General features: G+C 44.7%; 1 protein-coding gene across 4 annotated transcripts in view; it reads left to right on the top strand.

Annotated features, from left to right (window-relative positions):
• LOC146798689 (integral membrane protein GPR137-like) overlaps positions 1-26,271 on the top strand; it is a 125,204-nt gene that overhangs the window by 31,447 nt on the left and 67,486 nt on the right. For all 4 annotated transcript variants that reach the window (XM_085625986.1, XM_085625985.1, XM_085625988.1 and 1 more), the window contains exons 6-8: positions 7,864-8,013; positions 19,740-19,868; positions 24,402-24,541. In XM_085625986.1, coding sequence (XP_085482112.1) covers positions 7,864-8,013; positions 19,740-19,868; positions 24,402-24,541 — 419 coding nt within the window. The remainder of the gene's footprint in view (positions 1-7,863; positions 8,014-19,739; positions 19,869-24,401; positions 24,542-26,271) is intronic.

Here is a 26,271-nt window from a genome sequence, read left to right as displayed (position 1 = left end):
AATGGGGATCTTTGCCTCCTAGTAAGTAGTATAAATTTGTATTGTGGCCAGCTTCACCCCTTCGGGCTACGCAATATGTTCAAAGGATTTATTTTAGGTTGTCTCCTGGTATGGCTAGTCTCAGAATGGGTTTAAAATGTTTGAGTTACATGTTGGAAGGAAATGCTGTACCAAGGAATGTGTTACAGCAAACAAACGATGGACGGAATGCTGACAATGCAAACATTCTCCCCCAGTCAAAAGATCTGGGTTAAATCCATCGTTCTTTTGCCCGCTACGCCACCCCAGTTTGGACCCAGCCATATGCAAATCAGTCTTGACCCTGTGCCCCATGGGAACAGTCCAGACCGAACTGCCAGACCAGGTCCTTCCTGGACCGGACACAAGCATCCTGGGACCGGTTTCAGGGTATGTCACCCTTCTTCAGCCAGGCTAGCTTGAATCCAGTGGCACAGTGAGCAAGGGATCCACGTCTGGGCATACCCATCCCACTTAGGGCGAAAAGTGTTACAGAATTTGTCACCCTGAGTGGGACGGGTTCGCTCAGGCGTGAGTCCCGTGCTCTCCATGCCACTGGAATCAAGCTATCCTGGCTGAAGAGGGATGAAACCCCGAAACCGGTCTTAGGATGCTTGTTTCCAGTCCAGGGAGGACCTGGCCTGGCAGTTCGGGCTTGACTGTTCCCATTGGGCACAGGGTCAAGACTGATTTGCATATGGCTGGGTCCAAACTGGAATGGCATGGTGAGCAAAAAAACGATGGATTTAGGCCCAGATCTCTGTACTGGGGTGAATGTATGACATTGTTCTGCATTCTGTCCATCAAAAGTTCTTTTTGCATTTGTCACCCCAAGTGGGACGGGTATGCTCAGACGTGAGTCCCGTGCTCTCCATGCCACTGGAATCCAGCTATCCAGGCTGAAGAGGGGTGAAACGCCGAAACCGGTCCTAGGGTGCTTGTTTCCAGTCCAGAGAGGACCTGGCCTGGCAGTTCAGGAAGGAGTGTTCCCATTGGGCACAGGGTCAAGACTGATTTGCATATGGCTGGGTCCAAACTGGAATGGTATGGTGAGCAAAAAAATGATGGATTTAGGCCCAGATCTCTGTACTGGGGTAAATGTATGACATTGTCCTGCATTCTGTCCATCAAAAGTTCTTTTTCCAAGGAATGTGTGCTCATTTGATGAGACTGAAATAGATCTTGTGTCTTTGGAGGGAGGGTAGAGGACCAAATCATGTTTATTGTACACTGGAATATATCTTTTGGTGTTTGGAGGGAGGGCAGAGGACCGTCCATGCAATCGAGGTATGTGTGGCTGTAGCATATTCCTGGCATTTAGTGATCGATCCAGATGTCTGAAAGTTGTTTTTCTTAGAAGAAGTCTTTACAAGGCAGTGTGATGCTACCTCTTTTTGGTAATGTGCATATGCTTCTGCTACATTGTCACATTGTTTTCTTTCAGCCGTCTGATTCGGATGTGTGTTCCTGAGCGCCAGATTGACACTATTAGTGTCCCTTTCACTGTGCACTGTTTCGCTCCCTCTGTTGGTATTGTCTGCGAGTTCATTTTCGCTTTGTATCGGGTCAATGCCTGAAATTTTGCCTGAGTCGCACCTCAAGCCAGCTTCAACCCCCAGGTAGTGTCTTGCACTCCTTGGCCCGCTCCGCTCTCACCATGCTTTGCCTGTGATGGAACGGACACCCTTTCGATACTGTGTGAAATACCCCTGGGCCGAGCTACACCAAGTCTGCAATCTTTGCCTCTCACCCGAGCACGACCGAGACATCCTGCAGCGCGAGACCACTGGGTCAGTCAACTCAAAATGTCGCATAGGATCGGAGGTGACACACCAGACCTCTTTGGCACCCAGGAGCTCGAGGGGAACATCATCCAGATCCGTTGGCTGCTGACGAAGAGGCTCACTCGCCCCGTGCCTATTCTGTCTCCAACCTCTAAATCAAATACCGCCCGCCTGCTCAGCTGGTCATGAGCATGGTCTCACCTCTCCTTCCCCCTTGACACCACTCACTGTGAGCAGACCACCCATAAGGGTCGAGCAGCCGCTCTGGACCTTAAGAGACAGGTTTCAGGGCCACCACTGCCTTCGTGCCGTGGTTGACACGGAGCGACCACTTCGGACTCCATGCCCGGCCTTAGCTTGGCGCCGAAGAGGATACTGAATCTGATTCATTCCACGCTGAACAATTCCAGCTCCATGCCGTCCAACCATCGGATCCAAATCTTTCGATGTCGAGTCTTGATGTCGATGCCGAAATCTTCAGTGCTGACCGGCAAGTCGGCTGTCGAACCGGGCCTCCAAAATCTGCAGGACTAACTTGACGCCTGCCAGAGGCAAATTGTCATCCACTCCCTCATGGGCCAGATCCTCACGCAGCCATTGGCGTCCGCCACTCAACATTCCAAGAGACCTCTTTAAAGAGGGACTCGCGCTCCCACCACCTGCCAAGTAGAGGAAGAGACACAACAAGGCCACCAGTACTCTTCCTGATCCTCAACTGCCTCTCTCCTCCACCACCCCTCACAGATGCTGAGTCTCACTATGTCCACCCACTTCCCCTGCTGACCCACTTTTCTACACATCACAGGGGTCACTGCACTTGGAGTTTGAGAGACTTGGCAGAGGATACCCAGGCTGCATGTCTACGCAGGGAGACCCTTGGGATTCCTATGACATGGACCCTATAGGGAATACAGGCCCTGACCTCAACCCCACCCGTCCCTCCCCTCCATACAATACTACCTCTTACCACGAGGTACTAAGTGGGCTGCCTCATACCATAAGGTGGACATGCACAGGGAACCTATTGAGGGGGACTTCCTGAAACTCTCTCCTCTGCCCACCGCTTCACACAGTACTTGCCCATCCTGGAAGGCATGCTCAAACCAGCCCCTGACCTGGTCAAGTCTCGAGTAATCACCTCTCGAGTTGATAAAGTATAAGGTTTCGCCTTTCAACCCCCCCCCCCCCCCCCCCCCATCAGAAGTCCACTCCTCTCCGATTCACTGGTAGTGTATACTGCCTGCAAACAGGCCAGTGCACAGTGTACCTGTGGTGCCCCACCTCAGGACAAGGAAAGGACATGCAACGACGCAAGAGGCAATCTCGTTGCCGCACTATCGGGCAATCATTGGCACATCGCCAACTACATCAGCCTGCTGTCCAGGTGTGACCAAGCCGCCTGGGACAAGATGGAGGAGCTCCTGCAACATCTCTGTGGCGCACCGTAAGAGAGGGCATGAAATTGTCTTGGAAGGCAAGTCATTTCTAATACCATAATTTACTGCGCCCTTGATGCAGCGGACACTGCCACTTGGGACATCAACTCCAGTGTGCTCCTCTGCAGTCATGCTTGGCTCTGTCTCTAGCTACAAGCCGGATGTTTAACATCTCCTCAACCTGCCGTTGGGTGGGGAACATCTGTTTGGTCCCCAGGTTGATGAGATGGTTGAGAAGATAAAAAAAAAAAGTACACAAAATGGTGAAAGCCATGGGCACCCTCCAAACAACCACCCCTCGTGTGTCATTTTGCCAATCGCCCTATTGTGGAGGCTCCAAGACTACCTACACATATGTCCAGCGACAACAGGTCCACCAAACCTTCACAAGAGACTACTTCAGAGGTGCCTCCGTGGTAACAGCACCAAGAGTAGAGGGAAAGGGAGCTCCCCTAAAAGAGTTGCCCCAATCAAGCAGTAACTTGCCTGTCCTTCCCCGTTACTACACAACATCTATCAGGGGTAGCCTCCAGAGGTTCTTCCCCACATGGCGACTCATCACCTCCGACCAGTGGGTATTGGACATCATCCAAAAAGGTTAGTATCTGGAGTTCTTTTCCATGCCTCCCAACATGCCACCTTGCAGGCACATCCTTTCCACAAAACACCAGTGGCTACTTCGGGACGAGGTCAGAGCACTCCTTCTCAAAGGGGCCATCGAGCTTGTGCAATATCCTCTATGGGGAACAGAAGTGTATTTGCTCTACTTCCTCAATCCCAAGAAGGATGGGTCCCTTCGACCTATCCTGGACTTTTGGCCCCTCAACAAATACATCATCTTAGAACATTTCCATGTGGTCACTTTTCCGGATGTCATTCCTGTGCTACAACAAGGTGTCATTATGGTCGCACTTGACCTCAAAGACACATACTTCCACATCCCGATCCATCCTGTGCATCGCCGCTATCTCTGGTTTGTGGTAAGGGGCAAACGCTATCAGTTCAAGGTCCTGCCCTTCGGGGTCACCACCGGACCACATGTGTTTACCAAATGCCTCGCAGTGGTAGCCACAGACCTGCGCAAACAGGGCATCCATGTCTTTCCCTACCTAGAAGACTGGCTGATAAAGAGTGCCACCTAGCAACAGTGTAGCTCACACACACCCAGGCCACCATCAACCTCCTATACGATCTGGGGTTTACGCTGTCAAGTCCCACCTCAACACATGCAGCTACAACCTTAGCTAGGGGGGATTCCCAATTCCAAGGTGGGCAAGGCCTACTGCAGCACTGCAAGGGTGCAGTCCTTTCAGGCGTTGATCTGCCTTTGCCAGCCAAATCGGCACATCGCAGTGTGGACAGTCCTGCGTCTCCTAGGTATGATGGCATCCTGTATAGCCGTAGTCCCTCTTCCAGGAATGCTTAGCATGCCAATGGTCCCAAGCAGAGGGTCATTGGTAGTGTTGATCGGCCGCCGCACCCATCGCTCTCTGCAGTGATGGAACACTAACAACGTTTTGCAGGGCTGGCCTTTTCTTGACCCAGTTCCGCAGGTGACCATTACAATGGACGCCTCTCTCACTGGCTGGAGCGCGCACCTACAGGACCTAACTGTCCAAAGTCAATCAGAGCCCGCTCACCAGTGTCTCCACATCAACTACCTGGAGCTGTTAGCCGTCCACCTAGCATTGAAGTCCTTCCTCTGCCACATGGCAAGCAATGTGGTCCCCATCCGGATGGACAAAATGATGGGCATGTATTATCTCCAAAAGGAGGATGGCACCCGCTCTCCTCAGCTATCTCAGCTATCCCAGACAATCTCGTAATGGGCTGTGCACCACAGGATCCATCTGATGGTTGAGTACCTCACAGGAGTGGACAACAACTTCTCCGACCTTCTCAACAGGAGGTAGCAACAAATCCACAAGTGGAAACTCCACCTGCGAGTCCTCTTCCCGTACTTCCAGAGAGGAGGGGGGTGCGTTCCCTACATCGACATCTTCACCATGGCAGAAAAAACCAAATGCCCAAATATGTTTCCAGGTTCCCACACCCACAATCCATGGACAATGCCCTATAGATGGATTGATCAGGGATATTTGCCTACACTTTTCTGTCTCTCCCTCGCCTTCTATTTGTAGTGCAGAGGCTTCTACAAATGTCTCTCACGCTTATCCTGGTGGCTCCACCTTGTTCTCGCCTGCCTTGGTCCACCACTCTCCTCGACCTCTCGATGGTCTCGCACAAGAGACTCCCCAGTAGGCAGGACGTTCTCACTCAGAACCATGGAGAAATCAGACACCCCGACCCACGGTCTCTCAACCTTGCAATTTGACTCCAGAGGTCCTAGAATTTGGTTACCTTAACCTGCAGCCTGACTGCATGAGCATTCTCAAGGAAGCACGCAGGCCTACTACTCGCGCCTGCTATGCTGCCAAAGAGAAAACGTTTGTTCACTACTATCACTCACATTGATCCCTTGGCAGCCAGTGTACAAGACATTGGGCCACATGTATCTAAATATTTTGCATTCGCAAATGGTGCCAATCGTTAAATTCGCCCGTATGCGAATGCAAAATGGCCTTTATGAATGTATGAAAGGCATTGGGATTTGCAATTTAGCTAATCTAAATTTTTAGCGATTACCTAAATTGCGAATGCAAATAGCGAATCGCAATTTGCAATTCTGTAATGCTAATGTAAGAAGCCTTTCCTAAATGTGAACTGTGCATTGAGGTAATGCTATTACCATTGATTTCAATTAGATTGTAAACATGTGCAATTTTGGAAAATCCAAAATGCCATGTGGCGCACACATGCCTCCAGTCCATGTGTGTGCCTTATATGTGTACTTTTTTTTTTTTTTTGGGGTGGCTCTTCAGGGGTGCCTTAGGCCCCTGTGCACCTTTGCCTTTGCATTACCTAATTTACGATTACCAAATAGGTAAACGCAATTTAGGTAATGCAAGACCATTTGCATCTTTGGGCCTTGAGGCCCATAGGAATAAATTGAGTCACAATTACAAATAGCGATTCCCTAATTGTGTTTGCGATTTTTAAGAAATTGCAAGTAGGGAATCACTGTTCCCTGTCTGTTTTGTTACAACGGATTTTGCGATTACCAAATAGCGATTTCTTAAAAATCGCTATTTGGTAATCGTAATATTCTATTTTTATACATGTGGCCCATTGGCAGAGACCTGTTGCATTTCTGGATCTGTGGGCTAGCCTTAACTTCCACCCGCCTTCCCCTAGCCGCTGTAGCTGCGTACCTCCAGAATAGGCAATATGTTTCCCTTTGTAGGATTTCTGTCATTAAAGCCTTTATGAGGGTTTCAAGTGGGTCATTCCTCCATGGGCCACCCTGGCTCTGGTTTGAAATCTTAACATTGTCCTTAAGGGGCCTCCACTTATGCCCATAATTCCCCTTTATTCCTCTCCTAGAAGGTGGCATTTCTTTTTGCTGTCACTTCACTCAGGCGTTTCATTGAGTTTCAGGCTTTAACCTTGGAAGAGCCCTTTATTCAGGTCCACAGGGATAGGGTTGTCTTGTGCACTAACCCTAAATTCCTTCCTAAGGTGGTCGCTTCGTTCCACCTGAATCAGTCTATAGAGCTCCCAGTTTTCTTTTCCCTACCTGATTCAGTTCCAGAACGGGCTCTCCATACCCTACATGTAAAACAAGCTCTACTGTACTATATAGACAGGACTAAGGCTTTCGAAAGGTGCAACAACTTTGTTGCCTTTTTCAAACCTCATAAGATTAGGGCTCTGTCTAAATGAGGCATAGCTGGATGGATTGTTAAATGTATCCAATAGTATACGCAAAAGCCAAGAGACCTTTGCATTCTCCTCCTAGACCCACTCTACATGGAAAAAGGGGGCCTTTATTGCCTTCCTTGGAAGCATTCCCATGGCTGCTATCTGCTAAGCAGCTACCTGGTTCACATCACACACTTCCACAAAACATTACTGTGTGGACGTACTTGCCCGCCAGCAAGCCTCCGTACGCTATTCCTATATACTGCAAGGTTCACAGCTGACCACCGCTTACAGGAGGACTGCCTTCCAGTCTATACACAGTATGTGTATCTCTAGCCATACATTTCACAAATGGAAAATGCTACTTCCCTGTATGCATGCGTTTTTGGCATGTAGTGCTGTAGATGCACATGCGCCCACCCGCCTCCCCAGATGCCTTTGGATGCTGCGGTAATCTTTATTTTTATTCTCTATCTCGCATGGTCATCTCTCTCTCTCTCTCTTCCATAGTGCTTCGTTCCATGTCCATCCTCACCTGCTGTGTGGTAAAAAAAAATCTAACAATGGAGCCGATGCCCATGTACATTACCAACGAGAGATGGAGTAACAATGCCTTGTGACTCAAGAAGAATTATTCGAAGAAAAATAACTTTCTCACATCTAGACCCAACACTGGATGGCAGGAGTATGCACAGCATGTGAATCTATAGCACTACATGCCACAAACAGATGCTTACAGGTTAAGTGAGATTTTCCTTATTGTAGTAGTATGCATTCTCACCAGTGATGCTCCTTATTTGAATTGTGAATACTTTTGTCCTGAGAGTGTGTGCTGTTTTCATTTGTACTCTTTCTCACTACAGGGCACTACTGTATGCAGGACGGCCATTGTTGGAGGCACCCTGATCCTCCTTTCCACTAGCCGAGCCTGTTACAATCTTGTCTCTTTGGTTCTAACAAGACGTGCCCGCATCAATTCCTTTGATTTTGATTGGTACAATGTCTCAGACCAGGTAAGAAGGGTTGTCTATGGATGATGTATGTGGCCCTATCAGTCCCTGATCACATCAGGGAACTCTGACTCCTCTTTACACAATTGATATCTACAATATCCATTTCTATTACATGTACTCTTCAATTCATATTAGCTGAATATCTCCGTTTGTATGTGGGATCATGAAACGCTTTACGAAAAGAAAACATTTTTTTTTTCCTATTGGCAGTCAAAGTCACGTTTTTATTCTTTTTTGTTTTTTATTTAACTAACCGAATCTTGAAAAGACAACTGTGAGACAGCCACACCTGAAATGTTTAATTCCATTGTTGAAAGGGCGCGCATTAAAGAAAGTTAGCAGATAGGCAGCACAGTTTAATAGATGGTGAAATGGGAGTTCCACCACCATATTTTTGGTGCATCAAAAGACCCACAATAAAAAAAATTGTTTTAAAATCCTCAAATATTTCATTTTTTCTAATGCATCTCCTTTCACTTATTCCATTTGGCAAAATAATTCCACAAAAAAAATCTAGATGAGATCCGTACAGAGATGACCCATTATAAAGACTTCTTACGAATTATGAAATTATTAAACTTACGAAAGATGTGCAGAAATTCACACATGATTCTGTGTATCCAAATGTAAAAGATGAATACTACGCCCAACAACCAGTTCAGTCTCCACACAAAAAAGCGACGCTAAGTGGAGACCAGCACCACAGAACTGAGCATTCTGTTCCAATGCGGGAAGCAGTATAATGAAGCATCAAATCCCTTTGAACAACTTTATTAACCTAGGCCAGCTCCATTTCCCCAAGCATAATGTATTATTATCCAAGGGCCTTCGTTTTAGGCCATGGGAAGGGAAAAGACAGAGGCAAAAAATAGAGCGGATTCTAGATTCAATTGGATGAAGCTCACCAATAATAACCCATAGCAAGGGCCGGTATCGATAGGTGACCAAACACTACAGAACCTTGCGGTCAACCTACCTGATATTACTCTCACCTACATTCAGTTTAGGATTCTTAATTAAGGACTGGGATTTGTCCACACTAAGAAGCAACCATTTCACGCTAAGAACCCAACTTCATCATTTCTTCAGTAAAATACAGCTGAAATGTATTTTTCACAACAGACCATCACTTGATGTAGTTGACTCCGATACAGGCCCTACAAAAAAATCCAGCTTTTGCCTTCCCCTCGTTCTGTACTTGGAGCAGTACACTATTGAAAAGGCAATCCTCTGGTTACTGCAGCAGAAACCAAGAACGTATGAGGTCGTAACAATATTTGTATGAAAGAGAATGGGTCCCACTAACTTGAAGACAAATCAGACCATACAATAAAACAAGCTACTGAAGTGGACCATAGAAACAAATGCATTTGTCTCAGTGCCGCAAATCATTCGACAAAACTGCTTCGTTGTCTCTCCGCCAAGATCAAATTAGAAATTGTAGCTTGTTTTTAAAAGGTGAGCAAGCTGGGTGGTTCTCTAAACAGGAAGGGGATTTCCTATAGGTAGAGAAACCAAAAATTCCTTGCTTTTACCCCTTCTCAAAGATACATAAATGCATCCTTCTTCCCCCTGAGGAGTGTGGCAAGGGCTTCACTTGGGGACCTTTATCACAATTTTGTGACTTTTCTATGGAGACCTCCGGTACAGAAAAAGCTATCTTTTTAATAGAAAATACTAAGGATATCCTTAACCTAGTTAAAGATTTACCATTTGATCCTGACTCTGAGATCCTGATAACTCTGAATGTAGAGGTGCTGTACAGTAACATCCCGAACAAGAAGCTACCTTCCGAGTAGTGGAGGACATCTTGAAAAAAACAGATTGTGAATTCTTATATAAACCAATATCATTGATAATGGCTCTAGCAGAAGTAGACCTCACCTAAAACTATTTACAGTTTGAAAATGATATTTACCACAAGGTGGGTAGGGCTTTTATGGGCGGCACTTTCACAATAAGCCTGGCCTGCTTATACTGGACAGAAATAATATTCCTTTCCTTGATCTACTTCTGATTGATAAAGAAGATAAACTGACCAGCAAGGTATATACCAAACCAACCGGCTGAAACTGTGTGTTACGATTCAAAAGCTACCACCCCAGAGCACTCTACCCTAACAGGATTTTGAGCCAACCAAAAAGAGAAACCCGACTGACCTGCATGGTGTATATTCCCCCCCCCCCCCCCCCCCCCCCCCCCCATCATGAATCAACTTAAACAGTATCAATAACAACTGTGGTATCCTCAGTAGTGGTATGGTCAAGTTTGAAATACTTGTATTTACCTTCAATCGATGTAGGATTTGAGGTCTCATTTTGTTCACACAAGACCAAAAACCTAACCCTACAGAGTTAACACAACCCACTTTATGATCTCTTCCAAAAGTAGCTGAACACCACCTATTTGGGAAATATGTGCTATGTAGAATAAGTTGCCACAAAATAACTTAACGTGGGGTGGCAAAACTCTTGGAGGCAATTTTCTTACACCACAAATTCAGTTATAATTGCTGTATCTGTTCACTTTTCCATGGAGTTTGAATTGTATTGTGATAATGACCCAAAAGGTCCGAACAAGAATCACTGAACATCGTAGCAACCTATGCAACCTATGACTGGGCAAACTAACTACAAAATTAGCACACTCACTAACATCTTCCATGGACCATGCTTCGAAAAAGTTTTTTCTGTCAATTTGGACTGTGGGATCCTGCATTGTGGAGCAAAGAAATGGGGCTTAAACTGTCCACCCACATAATGGGGTTGAAAGATAATCTACAGGAGGAAAGTTGTGATATATCTAATTTCTCTTTAACCTTTCACCTGTGTCACCCCCGCCCCCTCCCCCCCCCACCATCCTTAAATACATTTTTTTTTACCCATTTAGGCAATGCAATTGAAGGGAGCTCTCTGTCCCTTCTCATATCATCATCAATCTGGCCATTTATTTACAAGTAGGTTCTTCACATTACTTACTTCTCAAGTATCATAGTTGGTCCAGATTCATATGACACTTACACGGATTCAGCTTCACATCGGATGCTAGACACTGATGCAGAGACGCAGTATTACAGCACACCGCTTGAGGACACAGTGTTCGCTCTAAAAAATTACACCTCTTGGGTTTTCAGCTTCATTCCGTGTGCTGGCCTGCACTTAGTCCGCTGTACAGAGCATTGTGGTAATAATGGACTGCCAACAATACCATATGTGGTAGTTTATATCTCCCCTACCACAGGACAGTGGAGGCGAGGGTGTGTGTACTCTGGTTTCTCACTACATGGCAATACTTAAAGGATTTATTTGTGAAATGACTTTCAGGCTTTTCTGCATGTTGTTCAGTGAAACCTACTGCTGGGTTTTGTTGACCGTGCCTTACATTATGTTTATGAATGGTTTCAAAAGGTAAGTGACCACTTGTATAACTGTTGGTTTGTGCCTCCCAAACATGATGCAGGACTGCTTTCCTGTTTACTGGATGGATGGAGTGATGAGTCAATAGTACACACTTACAAAGTGTGCCCAATGGCTCACAGACATTGTTTACCATTAATATGTCCTTGCTTTTATGAATACCACCCATCGAATGACCAGGAATTTTACCGTCATAACAAAGGTGAACCTTTTTCCTAACTTCTCTCATTTGATGTAGAGACTGTCGCAAATAGGATTGAGTGGACTCCGAGACGAGGGTAGGAATCCATCTTGAAGAATGTCCCTGATCGACTGATAGACTTTGTGTTGGGGGGAGAAACATATAGACCTCACACTACAGCATTATGTTGTAATCTCTCTTTTCTTCTCCTGGTTCTCTCCTCTGGGTGTTCTTCTCTATTCCTTCCCCAGTGGTTGCTTCCCCCTCTCCCCCGCCCCTCCTCCCTCTTGGAACGTTCCGCCAGAGTTCACATTGGAATGTTGACAAGCTGTCAGTTGCGGAGAGTGGATGACAGAATAAAGACGCTTAATCTTACCTGCTTATTTTTTGTCTTCATTATAACACATTACATTACAACAATCCCCACAGGACACTAATTTTTAATGTTCACTCCCAACTAGGCAAAAACAAAGTATTGTAACCATCCTTCACATGTTTTTAAAAGGCCTTGGTCCCTCTACATTGACAATGTCACCTACCAGGAGGTGTTTGGCAATTATTTTCAACAACCACACCAGAGTTGATTCTTTACTGCTCATCGGTGTATACTCTGATACACCCCTCTTGAAATCCCACTAAGAGCCATCAAAGAAGCCCTGCATGCACCAACATGAAGGTGATGACAAGAAGGTCCCTGTTGAAGCGTGCTACTGGAAGTGGGTGAGGGGAACAATTCTTCTTCTTTTTTTTTTTTTTTTAAAACAATACCTAGCCGAGAGAGGTTTGTGTAGCTCTTCAGATAAATAGCTATTTCACACACTTAGATTCTAATTACAAAGCTACTATGTACACCCTTCTGTGGGTTTCCTTTTATCTGTTGTTGGTGTTAACATAGGCCTAGACCATCTCTACTTGCCATTAAGATAGCCTTTAAGACATTCAAAACCAAAGTGCTCTTCAACACCAAAGTACTCTGTTACGGCACAACACGCCAGGGCACTAAACATCAATTTGCACACTACTGGAAGTAGTGCCATAATGCTCCAATAAGGTATTTAAACCTTTTATGTTGAAGTTCATGACATTAAGGACGGAAATTTCATGCAGGTTTTCAGCACCACCTGTGTTTCCTTAGAGGAAATGTCCCTTCTGCTTGTCTCCTACTGTTAAGTCTCCAAGAAAATGTTGAGCACAAAAGTATCTAAAAAGAAGAACTATTCTCCTGACTAATACAAGCCTAAAATCTGGTATACTGCTTTGAACGTGGAACCTCAATAAAAATACAGTCCTCAGTAAGGGATTTTTTTCAAGAAGGGAGGCCTTCATCTCACATGAGAAAAGGTACGATAAACTTCTTAGAAAGACCACTTACAAAACGTTTTGGGAAACGCAAACCATAACTTCTTCAATGGGATCTCTTTCTAGAGTGTCTGCTGTGTGTGAAGTCCTAACAAGATGGGGACAGTGTTGAAGATCCTCAAGCAATGCCCTCAGTAATTTTGAGACTTCATTGCATTTGGCTCCATCTAGATGACTGCTCACTTTTGTTGCTTGGCTACTAGGCTATGAAGATCCAATGTAGACCGTGTTAAAAGCTGCCAGTCTGGCCCACATTAAAAAAACAAGGTTCCATAGTACAATCCCTTGTCTATTAGATTAAAAGGTTAAAGGGATTAAACTATTCTCTGCAGTGTTTGCACTGTGTCCAGCAGCTACTTTAGCTTCAGTTCCACAAATAATAAAAAGAGGAAGCGGGGAAGAAAATATAAGCAAATATCTTCCACAGCTGTGAGCTGCAGATGCCTGTGCTCCAGCGGAGTGGTATGATAGTCCCTTGCGGGAAACAGTGCAGCGGGTTAGTTTGCCTGCATAGGAAATAGGGTCCGTATTTCTGTGACGTTTAGAGAATGTTTATTGTGTCAAACCAGTTGCTCGGTGCAACAACTGGTGTGTCAAATGTCTCTGCTTACTGATACTGTTGAATTTCCATCAGGTGCTCTTAAGGGTAACTTTTGATAGTCCTTGTACCTGTACTTTACACACAGATGAAAGCAAAGAGCCTACCTTTCTAAAGGATATTAACTCATGCCGAATACTAATGTGAGCCCTTTTCCCATGTCCCAGACTGGATCCAGAATTTTGTCCATAGCGTTCACCATCACCTGCATAACTGGTGCAGCAGGGCGTTGTTAGCGACGTCTCACAGATTTGTCGAAAGTGATGTGCTTACTGCTATAAAAGGCACCATTGACTTCACTTCCTTTTTTTGCTAGCCTCGATGAATGTAGGCTCTAGAATAAAGTAATTTTTTCTTCTTTTATCTAATGATTTTGTCAGTGTTTCTGGTAACATAACTTTTTGAGGGGCGGGCTGGTTTCAGTGTTATGCCTTCTCTCTAGACTTCAGAATTCAATCTTTGTTTCAATCTTTGTAAAATTTGTCAAAGGCAGACATCAGTTACTAGTAGTCCCCCTTCTTGTATTTGGCGCTCCTGAAAATACTATGACACTTAGTCTTGTGACTCGTCAAAGGGTGTACTCAAAGGTCCTTGGGAAAATGCTCTCAAACTGATATATTCTTTGTAGGAGTAGTGCTGTTCTCATTCTTGGGCCATGACTAGATCAACAACAAGTTTAGATTCACATCCATGCCTACACGAGAGGAGTCATAAAAAAGATAATGAACTTAAACATCATGCCAGCAAGCAGAAGACCGAAAGGAAGGTTTATTAATCTTCATGCGGCCTTGTCCCAGTCGTTGAGTCAGAGCATCCTCAATCAGAAAGTTTCCTGATACTTGTCCGCAAGGAGTCCTTTTTCCAGAGGATGCAGCAACTGTGTTGGCTGTGATGCAGATACATTATCATTTCCTAATAAGCCGGAGTCTAATTCCAGTGATTCTTAAGGAGATGTTATTTTGCTACCCATCTCCAATTCAGCCTTGTTAGCTGTTCCCCAAAGTACGAGTGGTTTGGACATATGCCCGGAAATTAATCTTCCTGAACCAGAGAGGCAGCCACGGCTGAGTAAGGTCATTTTGGGGATTTTGTTGCTGAGATGTTGAACATACAGTTGTATAAGCTGCAACAGAAAGTCTCCTTTTCTTAGAGAATGTAACAGGAACAAAATCTTTTGAGGAAATTGTTACTTTGAATGAGGTGCTGATGTGCTATTTGGAGGAACTGTATTTTACGGCTCCTTTAAATCCACAGGTGACTAGATCTTCCCTTAAGTGCAAATCTTCTCCTTCCACTAATCCCTTTTACATGCCATATTCTGGGTTGTTTGGTAGTGTAAGCTTCATCTTGTAAGTTGAAGCGTGATTCAAATCCCATGAATTCGACATAGTGTGTTAAAAAAAAAATGGATTCCGTTTAACAAGAAGTTTTGCCTTTGGCAGAATGACACTGTGCTCTGAGAATGTGACAAGTTCACTGGGCCATAGAAACAAGCGGGTGTGGGAGCTATTGCTTGTTATCACTTCCTGACCATATGAAGAAACCATTTAAGGAATTTCACCTGGACTGCATATATGCATCCAGGGAGATAATGTAGACTGGCTTGGACACTGAATTCAGTGACCTGTTCAATGGAGTTTTCATGTTAAGATGCCGTTCATGCATGCTCGCTACTTTTCTGATGTCCAGGCTCATGTATTTCTTTTGTTGCAATGGCACTTTGGGGAGAAATTGAATGTTTCCTTTGAAGATTTATAAAGAATGAGGTCACTGCTAGAGCGTTGCCCCCCCCCCCCCCCCCCCCCCTTAAGAGGTTTCACAGACCGCTCCAGAAGTTTGGTGTCCTTGTTCACCACTTTGGCAGGCAGCCATTACAACAGCTGCCTCAGCTGTCCAGACCTCTTTTTTTTCTTTTCAGCCACAAATAGGTGGATCTCATATAGGCTGTCAGGGATAGTTTTTATCTTCAGCATCTGCAACTCCAACAACTACAAAGCCCCTCGTATTGCTTGTAAAGGTATGTACATCCTACCCCTGTAGGGGGTGGGGGGTAGGGAGGGGTCAGGTTGTTGCATTCATCAAAAAATTGCCCCAGATCAATATTTGTTTACAAGTACTCCCAAACAGTACTCCCATCTACCAGGGCCTCCGCCCCTCCCCTCCATGCCCCCTCTCCAATCCTTTACAGCTGCAGGGACCTCATTCCCTTTGGCCTAATGTGGGTGCCCCGGTGCCCACCCAGGGCATCCTTTGAACACAATGTTGGGGGCTGCAGGGGGGCCCTAGGGACCCCATGGCACCACAGGCTCCCCCACATGCAGTGGGAGCTGGCTTTGCTCCCACCTGGAAGGAGCAGGAATTTTTCCATGCTCCCTCCAGGCCTTTGCAATCTGAGTTTCCTTGCCCGCAGGAGACGGGACAGGGAAAAAAATGTCTGCTCTCAACCTGTGGGATCATTTTTGCAGCTCCTGCACAGTTGGAGCAGACAAGCTTTGCCTACCTGTGCTCCAGTGGGCAGGGAAGCAGTGTCACTGGGGGTAGGCTGTCCGAGAGACGAGATGTGAGGAGACCCTCAGGGTATGAGTCACCAGGGCCTTTCAATGCTCTAGGAAGGGTACCGTGTGCCCCCCTTTAAAAAACAAAAAAAAATACGGTCAAGGGGATGGGCTCCCCAGAACCTCTAAAGGCTCTGAGAGGGGTCTGGGTACCCCCTCCCCATACAAAACAAAATGGCCACGGGGATGGCATCCCAGGGTCCTTGAAGTGACTCTGGGAGAAGGAGCGCACGCCCTCTCCCTTATGCAAAAATTGAGCCCCAGGGATGGGAACCCCAAGGCCTCAAAGAGGCTCAGGATGGGGAGCGCGCACCCTACCCTTTCATTTATATAGCAGGCCCTGGGGGATGGGGTTCCTGGGGCCATACCGTCACAGGATGGGGACCTGTGCAGGACACCACTCCCCAATTAAAACTATGTATTGACCCCGGGAACTGGCCCACCCCAGGGGTCATTAAAGTTAAAAAAAAAAGATATGGCGGCTGCCATTTTGCTTTTTGTTTTTGTGATCCTGCGGGAGTACCATGTATCAAGGCTACCCAGTTGTTTTAAACTCTTGTCTCAAGGGGTCCGTCTGCCCCCCTCGCCCCCTGCACAAGGGCTAGGTAGGAGTAGCACCATGATTGGCTGGATTGCGCTGGTTTGACGCTCCTTCAGGCACTGGGGGCCTGCCTAAGACAGCTCGGGTTGGAATGTGTAAAGGGCGCATGTCAGGCTGGCTGTTGCAAAACAGCCGGCCAAAGTGACATGCGCACTTTAAACTGAAGTGCACACTGTTCCTCCCCGCTGCTGACCCTGCGCTCAGACTCCGCTGCCACTGCCAGCACGAAAAATAAAATGGTAATACATTTTTTTTATTACCATTTTATTTATCATGTTTGCTTCACTCGCTGCGGAGGGGCAATGCTCCTCCAACCTAATGAAGGAACTGCAGCTGCATGCCACCCACATTAGTTGCTCAGTCAGAGATTTTCCACCACTGCATCCTCTACTTCTGATGAACCAACTACAGACGCGAGGAGGTGTTTTTGCACAGTGATAGTAAGGACTCTATCCACTCTTTGCCTGAGGGACTCTGAATGAATGTTATTTTCTAATGAATTAACTTTAATACCAATAGCTAAGAACTAGGAGAATCTGACTTTCTTTGGGTATACTGTTCACATTTTGGACGGTTGGTACTAGCAAACAACTATCTGCTTGATGTGCTATGTCCCCTAGTGCTGGATGTGTAATTGGCGAAGCACTATCTTATGTTAGTTTTTCATTTTTTTCTACAAGTGACCACTGCAACAATGTGTAGCTTCGGGAACACACAAGTACTAATTGTTATATCTTGGTGTGACAAATGTATGTATAACGGATACTAACCCATAAGAATATTCATCTCTCATATATAGAAAACAGCCAACAGTTGCTAATCAAATGTTTTTTTATTCACACAGCAGATCAAGTAGATCAGTATATACACCACATAAAAGATCCATGTTCTTTCTTCTCTCTCCCTTCACTATTTTTGAATAGGGACTGAATTGTTGGGTAATTTGTTTAGAAATCTGTCCTGATGAATAATCCTGACCTGTGTAGGGATTGTGTGCGGGCATAAAAATGTACAATTAACGGGGTTGTATAACGCAGACCCTCCTGTACTCCGTTTTTTTGCTATGTAACAGAAGTTTGGATTAAAATTGTGGTAAGAAAAACCAATCCCTGCGCAACTGATGAGAATTGTTTGCATTACCTCTGGGTTGAAATGCACATTTGTACATTGACTTGAAGGTTTTAAAAAATTTAAGTTTAGGAACATGGACTTAAAATATCTCACCTACTGATTAAGTAAGTTCTTGGATGTTTCACTGGAATCATATTGGAGAACGATATTAACTAGAAAAAAGAAAGCATTCTTTTGGGTAATCTGATCTCACTCTAGTTAGATAGTTGGGGAACACTGCTGGTTAAGTTAAAGGGGATCTTGGGAGAATGCCTCCTGAAGTAGAGCGGAAAATATTGAGTAAATGATTAATTGGCTTTTCAGCTTCATAAGCGTATTTACTGAAATCCTACATGTGTGTTGTGTAGGATTTGCATCTGCTGTGAAGCATCCAGCCAACAGGTTAAAGTATGGCATGGTTTGGCAATTCACCTCAGACAAAATCTGCTTGCGTGTGTGTGGATGCGTAAAGGATCTTAGCAAAAATAATACCAAATTGTCTTCCTTTTAAACCATGCCTAGATCGGTAAAGCCTGTGGTTTAGTTCTGAAATCCAAATTGGAACTCTCCCATTATAAATGAGCCAATTTCAAATTGTCTTCCTTTTAAACCATGCCTAGATCGGTAAAGCCTGTGGTTTAGTTCTGAAATCCAAATTGGAACTCTCCCATTATAAATGAGCCAATTTCTGCTGATGTCTCTAACCATGTTACGCTCTAAGTCTTCAGGGTTAGTATCATGCTTATGGTGCATCCTCATGGTTACCATGCCCATCCAGATTAGGGTAATCTATTTTTTTCCCCCGTAAATAAAATGCCTCTTGGCTGTTGTAATAAAAATATATTTTATTTTGGAGGACTAAAAGTTACATTTTGCATAATCCCACTCTGTCATTGTTTCCAAAGAAAGGCTCCAAGACATTTGCATTGTTTGCCTTTGCTCTTGGGAATGAAGAGTTACTGCTGTATGAGTTTGCTTAATCCAGCAGTTAATATGCATGTTGGTTCATAGTCCGTCATCTCCCTCCACCCTCCTCATGCATTGTCTGTGTGTAGAGATTCGCTTACATTTAAAGTATTCGGTTTCTCCTCCCACTATGGTTGCAACTTAGTGTCATTGCTGTGGGGCCATTTTCGTAATCTGCAGGCTAGGCCCAATTTTGCTCTAGATGTGAATGAGTTCTCCCAGGTGTGGGATTCAAACCTTGACAAGGCCCATGCTTCTTGACCACATCCCCCACCAATACTTTATTCTCCTGTTTCTTGCTTTCTTTTTTCTGGTGACGTAAGGTACATTCCTTCCATATTTGAAGGCCGGAGTAAAAAGCCAATACAAAATGCACACCAACAGAACATTGAGGAACGTAGGCCAAATATGGCACCACATATTCTTGTCTAGGCTATTAGAGAAGACCTATTTTGCTATGTTGATCAGTGCCCACCAAAGGTCAGAGCCGCCCGCCTGGTGATGTCCCTCTATTAAAAGAAAGACACCTGAAGAAGGCAGCCAGAGTGAATATGTATTGTTTTGAGAGGAGAGTGGGTGAGATTCCAGACTAGTGTTTGCCAGTAGATCCTCTGTCACTAGAGTATAAAATTGAAGGTGGACTGGAATTGTAACTGATTGCAGCAGTGCACAAGGTGAACGTTTTTTGGTTTCTATTTAAGGGGATATTTATTTTAAAAGTACGACCTCCTCATTCTTTATGTATGTCTGCCTTTTCTCATTTGTTGATTTATACCAAACCTATAATTGCAAGTTTGTAGATAAAGCAAACTCCTATGACATCTATGACCATACATATCCCTCTGAGTTTGTAACCTCTGTCTGATTTTACATATGTGGCTCAATATACATTTCCTATCATGTGGCATCTGAACAGATTTTCTTTGCCATCTTTCTCCAGGCAGATCTCATTGCTGATATTGGGGACAAGGGCTACCTGGTTTTTGGTCTGATTCTCTTTCTCTGGGAGCTGTTGCCCACTGCCATACTGGTGGGCTTTTTCCGAGTACACCGGCCACCACAAGACCTGGTGAGTGTGGGACGTTACCTCATGCCCAGTGATGCGTTGGTTTCAGGATCACATAATCCCTTTCTCTGTATGGTGTTATGTAGCCCTGTAGGAGTTTTCTGTCAGATGGCTCAGAGAGGTAAGCATCACTGTTGGTATTAGTGTGACCTTCAAATCGTAGGTGCCCATCGTGGCATGGCCAGCACAAAGATTATATTCAGGAGGGTGATACTAACATCTGTTTATATCAATAGGAAATGGCAAAACTATTGAACAGCAATAGCAGAAAGAAAAAAAACTTGTTCCCAATGCACAAAAGCAGTGCCAAAATGCCCACTGTAACGTGATGACATTGGTGCGTGTGTGTCATGCATGTGCATATGTCATGATGCTGCAGCGTTTTGGCTTTTTAATTTACTGCTTCAAGGTGGTGGGTCCTATCTTAGAATGGGGCAATTAAAACAGAATAAAAGGTGTATGAAAGTGAATGATAAAGAATAGAGCGCCCAGTAGCAAACTGCAGCTGCTGGGCCTTCCCAAAAAGTAAAACAACAATTATAATGATGAAAAAGTGGCTGAGAGCCAGAGGGCAATGATACCAAATAGGGCCACTAAGAAGGAGTTTGGAAGGTGAAAAAAGGGGTTAAAAAAGCCAAGCACAATGAGAAGAGGGCAAAATAGCAGACAAACTGGTGGGCAAAATGGGGAAGAGCAACACAGAGTGTAGGGGAGAGGACATGGATTTGAGGGGTAACCAATGCACAGGATCCAGAGAAAGAATGTGCATGCACTCCCCTGGTGTGCTGGAATAAAAAGAAGAAAGCAGGTCTCTGATATGAGTTGTGAAAGGATATAAGTCATCCAGTCTAAAAGATAGCAAATAAGCTAGGCTCCAGGGAAGGGACAAACGCAAGAAGAGGAAGGAAAGCTGTTGGATGGAAGCAAGCAAATGGGACTGAGAAGAAATCCAACCAATGTAAGTAATGAGTATACTCAAATTCCACTATAGATTTTGGTATTGTACACAACAGGGCTTCAACAAGAGATATCTATTTGCGGTCTGTAGGAATTACTTTCAAGTTGTCATTAATACTGATTTTGCGGGAACTAGTCTGCAAGGGCACAGATCCAGGAAAGCGGCAAGGCAACTAACCTTGCAGACCACTGTCTTCAGGTGGTATCACCAGCCGTCATGTGGCCTAGCAGGAATTAGTGAGAGCCCCCATGACTGTGAGATAGGACTGTCTTGCTTGGTGAGAAGTAGGGAAGAGCACATAGTAGTGACAGGCTTTGAAGAAGTCCGGATTGGCAAAAGATACCAACAGTTTAGGACTTTATCGGGAAAAATGAGCTGTCACTACTGACCTGTGCAGGAAGGGAAGTGTGGAAAGGCAAGTATTTGTGTGACGCTTGGTGGGAAGTGGGCAAAGCTGGGTAGTACTGCCTGACTTGGTGGTAAGTGGGCAAAGACAGATATTGGAAACAGGCATGGTAGGAAGAGGAGAGAGGGATCTAATTCTGATGGGTTCACCGGGAAGAGTAGATCGTTGATAAGTGTTGACTAACTCAGTGAGAAGAGGGGAAAGGCAGCTAGTGCGAACAGGCTAGGTCACGAGTGGGCAATGGGACAACACTGGAAGTTTGGAGAGCAATACAGAAAAGCAGAAGGTAGTAAAACACTACTAATAATATTAAAGATGAAGGGGAGGGCAGACCTGGTGAGGAGGTGGGGGAAAGCAGAAAGAATTGTCTGGCTTGGAGAGGAGTGTGGAGAACAGACCATCTTGACCAACTTGATATAAAGAGTGGCTTGGTAATAAATGGGAAAGGGCACGAAGCATCGAAAAGCGTCCGTGTGGAATAGTAGGCAGTAGTGAATGGCTTGATGAGAAGTAGAGGGGAATTGGGGCATGTATAAAAGATCGGATGATGAAAATATTGACATTGTATTCCCCCAAAAAGAGCTAGGTAGCATGAAAACTTCATAACGGAAGGATAAATATACCATGGACTGTTTCTTACCCACATACATATATGCTGGCCTACACATCATTTATTTTTATAAAGCACTTTCTACAGTATTAGTTTGGCAGTGTTGTAAGTAGCGAATGTTACTGTTACCCATCTCCTGGGTACGCATTTCAGAAAGTTAAAAAGAGAAGTATACCCTGTTTGCATTGTAACCTGTGGCCTTTAGCTTGAACTGCTGAGCAATCATCCATGCAAGTGTCAAATATCCTGACTGACACAATATACATAGGTCCATTTTGTTTCAAAATATAGCCTTTATTCCTTGGCATATAAGATTCACAGACTTGCAGTCTCAGACCAAACACCTAGTGTACGCGATGCCCAGAGGAGGATTTCTGAACATGTCAGTCAGTGCTTCTTGTGGTAATTCCAGGGGTCCCTGAGTGACCATGTGTGCCAGAGGGTTGTTCCTTATCCCGATAGAAGCTATGTAGGATTACGCAGCTTTTTGTGTGCAAGCAGGAGAAGCATTTCGGAGTAAGAGGTGATAGACCCTTAAAATTAATTTTCTGGTTTTGAGTGCTATAGTTTCTCTTTCCATATAAAATGGTAATGCATGTATTACAATGTCTCCAATTTGTTTAAAGAAGGATGAAACCAAACTTGTACACACTTGTAGCACTCCTTTGTACCTGGACCCTTATTGATTTGACTGGACACAATTGCAACCTTTCCGCAGTGTAAAAAGTGGAATCTTTTTCTGAGGGATAAATCCCACCATTGGTCCTAGAAGAAGAAACCAAACCCTATTACACATGTAGGGAGTACATTATAAACACTATGTGCATTGCCCCTAACCGCCTCATGCTCACATGTAGGATGAATGTATATGGGCAAATCTCACAGATAGCAGGGTCCTTTACCTAAATGGGTACCTCCAAGCTATTCTCTAACTTAATCCCTTCAGCGAAATGCATGCCATCACAACTCTAACTTGCTGAACCTCCAATATGGTAGGAGGGAAGAAAGGTGATCTACTGTTTCTTACATAGGTGGAAAGAACCCATTTTTGAGTTATCACATTTACAGGACGCTATAAGTGTTGGTTGGGCACTTGTCATATTCTAGGGCACCATTCCCCTGCACTAAGGATGGGGCTACCTATGTATTGTCACTCAACAAGACAGCTGGTGGCTCTAAATGGTGAGTCGCATATGCTGTTGATTTGGGTGCAGTGAACGCCAAGCAGATAGCCTCAGGCAGATCGCGCGCGCGCGCGCGCGCGCGCGCGCTCGCGCGCGCTCTCGCTCGCGCTCTCCCTCCTCTCCTCTAGCTCTCTCTCTCTCTTAGCTCTCCCTCTCTCTCTCCGCTCTCTCTCTCCTCTCTCTCTCTCTCTCTCCTCTCTCCTCTCTCTCTCTCCTCTCTCTAGCTCTCTCTCTTCTTCTCTTCTCTTTAGCTCTCTCTCTCCTCTTTAGCCTCTCTCTCTCTCTCTCTCTCTCTCTCTCTCTCTCTCTCTCTCTCTCTCTCTCTCTCTCTCTCTCTCTCTCTCTCTCTCTCTCTCTCTCTCTCTCTCTCTCTCTCTCTCTCTCTCTCTCTCTCTCTCTCTCTCTCTCTCTCTCTCTCTCTCTCTCTCTCTTAGCTCTCTCTCTCTCTCTCTCTCTCTTAGCTCTCTCTCTCTCTCTCTTTTTTAGCTCTCTCTCGCTCTCTCTCTTTTAGCTCTCTCTCTCTCTTTTAGCCTCTCTCTCTCTCTCTCTCTCTCTCTCTCTCTCTCTCTCTCTCTCTCTCTCTCTCTCTCTCTCTCTCTCTCTCTCTCTCTCTCTCTCTCTCTCTCTCTCTCTCTCTTAGCTCTCTCTCTCTCTCTCTCTCTCTCTTAGCTCTCTCTCTCTCTCTCTTTTTTAGCTCTCTCTCGCTCTCTCTCTTTTAGCTCTCTCTCTCTCTTTTAGCTCTCTCTCTCTCGCTCTCTCTCTCTCTCTCTCTCTCTCTCTCTCTCTCTCTCTCTCTCTCTCTCTCTCTCTCTCTCTCTCTCTCTCTCTCTTTTAGCTAGCTCTCTCTCGCTCGCTCGCTCGCTCTCTCTCTCTCTCTCTCGCTCTCGCTCTCTCGCTCGCTCTCTCTCTCTTTTAGCTCGCTCTCTCTGACCTGGTCAAGGTAGCCATTCACTGGCACATGCATGTTTTAAAAAGGACAACAGTACCTGTCAACAGCATATTGTTTTCTTCATAGACAGAAAATGGACAGTGAAGTAGTTGGTACAGATCGATTTGGAATTAATTAAACTTGACATTAATACATTTCTGTCCCTCTTGTCATTCATAAGTCTTAATCTTTACTCTTCTTTATTATCCTACATTATGCAAGTCTTGTATAATCACTTTTCTTTTCATACCTCTAATTCTCAACATAGCCTCCTTGTTTCTTAAGTCTTCTCTCTTCCATCAGATGCTCACTCAGAATTATATTCTCTTTTCTTAATTTTCACCTAGTAGTTTCACTGTAGTTTTCCTTCTTCCTCCTTTAAGTCTCGCTCAGATGTCTGTCCCATTATGCTGTCTCCATGCTTACAATTTCTTGCCTCCTTTCTCACAGACTTCCACTGGAATTGTCAATGGGCAGGGTCTTGGCTCTCGATCGTACTTTTTTGACAACCCACACCCAGGGGACGGCCATGTGGTGGGGTCATGGATGGCTTCGCCTGTAGGGGAGCCAGACCGAGAGGAGGCACGCAGGTAAGGAAGGCGCACAACTGTAAAATAGCTGCTGTCACACAGTACCCAACAGAGAAACCCAACTTAGGTTTTCATGACAATTTGCCATCAGGCTGTGCCCACAGGCTATGTCGTATATTGACATCAGTGAGCTATATCTGAGAGCCTGCCAAAGGAATGTGAGAGAATGATAATAGCTTTATTTCTGCACTGTAGGATATTCATTGATAGTTATACAGGTTTGAATAATAGACACAGATCCTCTCATGGTCTTGTCTGCCTCCCAGCTTCACATTTGGTCAAGGACTGTGAATTTCGCCCAAAAATGAACTTTAAAAGGCATCAGACTGCTAGGGAAGACAGAAGACCGCAGTGCCAAAGAGAAAAAGACAAGAGGAAGGGCCTCCAAGGAAGCTGCAGCTTCTAACGTTAGTGTGCCTTCTACCATTAAGGACTCTCCCACAGGAAGATCCTGAGAGCGGAAAAACACAAAGACAGTAGAAAGTATTATTGCCACCATCAACATTCTCATTCGACATCAGAGGCATTGACTTAGGTAAACGACACAGACTAGTTTGTCCTTGAAATAGAATCACTTAAGATTATAGGCATGTCATCAGTCATTCACCAACAGGCAAGTTCACGACGCTGAAGCATTCCCAACCATTGTTGAGGTGTGATTTACAGAATTTCCTCTTGATGTTGCCACAATTGTCGACAACATCCTATTCAACATCAAAACACCATTTGAAGTCTCAAAGATGGAAGTCTAGTAAGGTGAAGCACTCCTAACTCCAAGAACATCAATATTTTATTCAGTATTAGGAAAAAAATATAAACAGTCAATTTCTATCTTCATTGAGTTCACAATATTCACCCCAAAGCCATTCTTAATCCAGTAGTTGACAACTTTAGTTTACAAATTCTATATAGTAAAAAATGGGGATCAGCCCACTGAGCGTATTTTGTTTCTTCCTGAAACTTCTTCAGGGCTTTGAAAGGCACACTCACAAAATACAATTAGACAAGAATTAAGATACTGAAAAAAACATAAAATAAAGATGCAATTCCAATCTTCAGAACCAAATACACCAATTAATGGTTCATATTCATAAACTCTTTGATCAAGGTCATTAGCAAGCTAAGAAAAGAAAATGACAAAAGCAGAGGTAGTGGAATAGAATTTAACATTATCTGCTGCTAAATTTTGAAAGAGCCAGCACATAGTCATACTTTATCCAATCATTATTGATATAGTCTGACATTAATTCATATCCCAGTGTACAAACATTCTGTTGTACCATAAGTAGGTGATAGCAATGGCCGTTGAACATAATTTTGAAGTTAAACAAAAACTACAGGAAAATGTGTTAGATATGAATAAATGTACACACATCAAATCCTAGAGTGCAAATCTGTATACAAGTAAAACAGCCCATCGATGTTCTACCGTTCATACTATATGCAGAAATAAATTAAACGCACAATTAAAAAAAAATATATATACATATATTCCAGTGGCGGTTTCTTTACTGGAGTGTTGCCCGCCTGCCTCGGAAGCCAGATTAAATTATTATTTGAATAATTGCATTGTTTATTAGGCGCAGCAGTGTGTGGCATGGCCTGGGCAAAGTTTGCCGTTTTGAATGAGTAGTCAGGTGAGGGTGGGCGGAGTCTGACGTGGGTGGGGGGGTGTTGCTTGAATGGTTGAGTGTGACACAGCTGGGCCTCCTTGGGGTGAAGTGTGCATG

Source organism: Triturus cristatus, chromosome 9 (assembly GCF_964204655.1).
Source record: "Triturus cristatus chromosome 9, aTriCri1.1, whole genome shotgun sequence".
NCBI classification, from domain to species: Eukaryota; Metazoa; Chordata; class Amphibia; order Caudata; family Salamandridae; genus Triturus; species Triturus cristatus.
The sequence above is the reverse complement of the archived record's forward strand: the minus strand, read 5'-3'. Positions and strand labels throughout refer to the sequence as shown.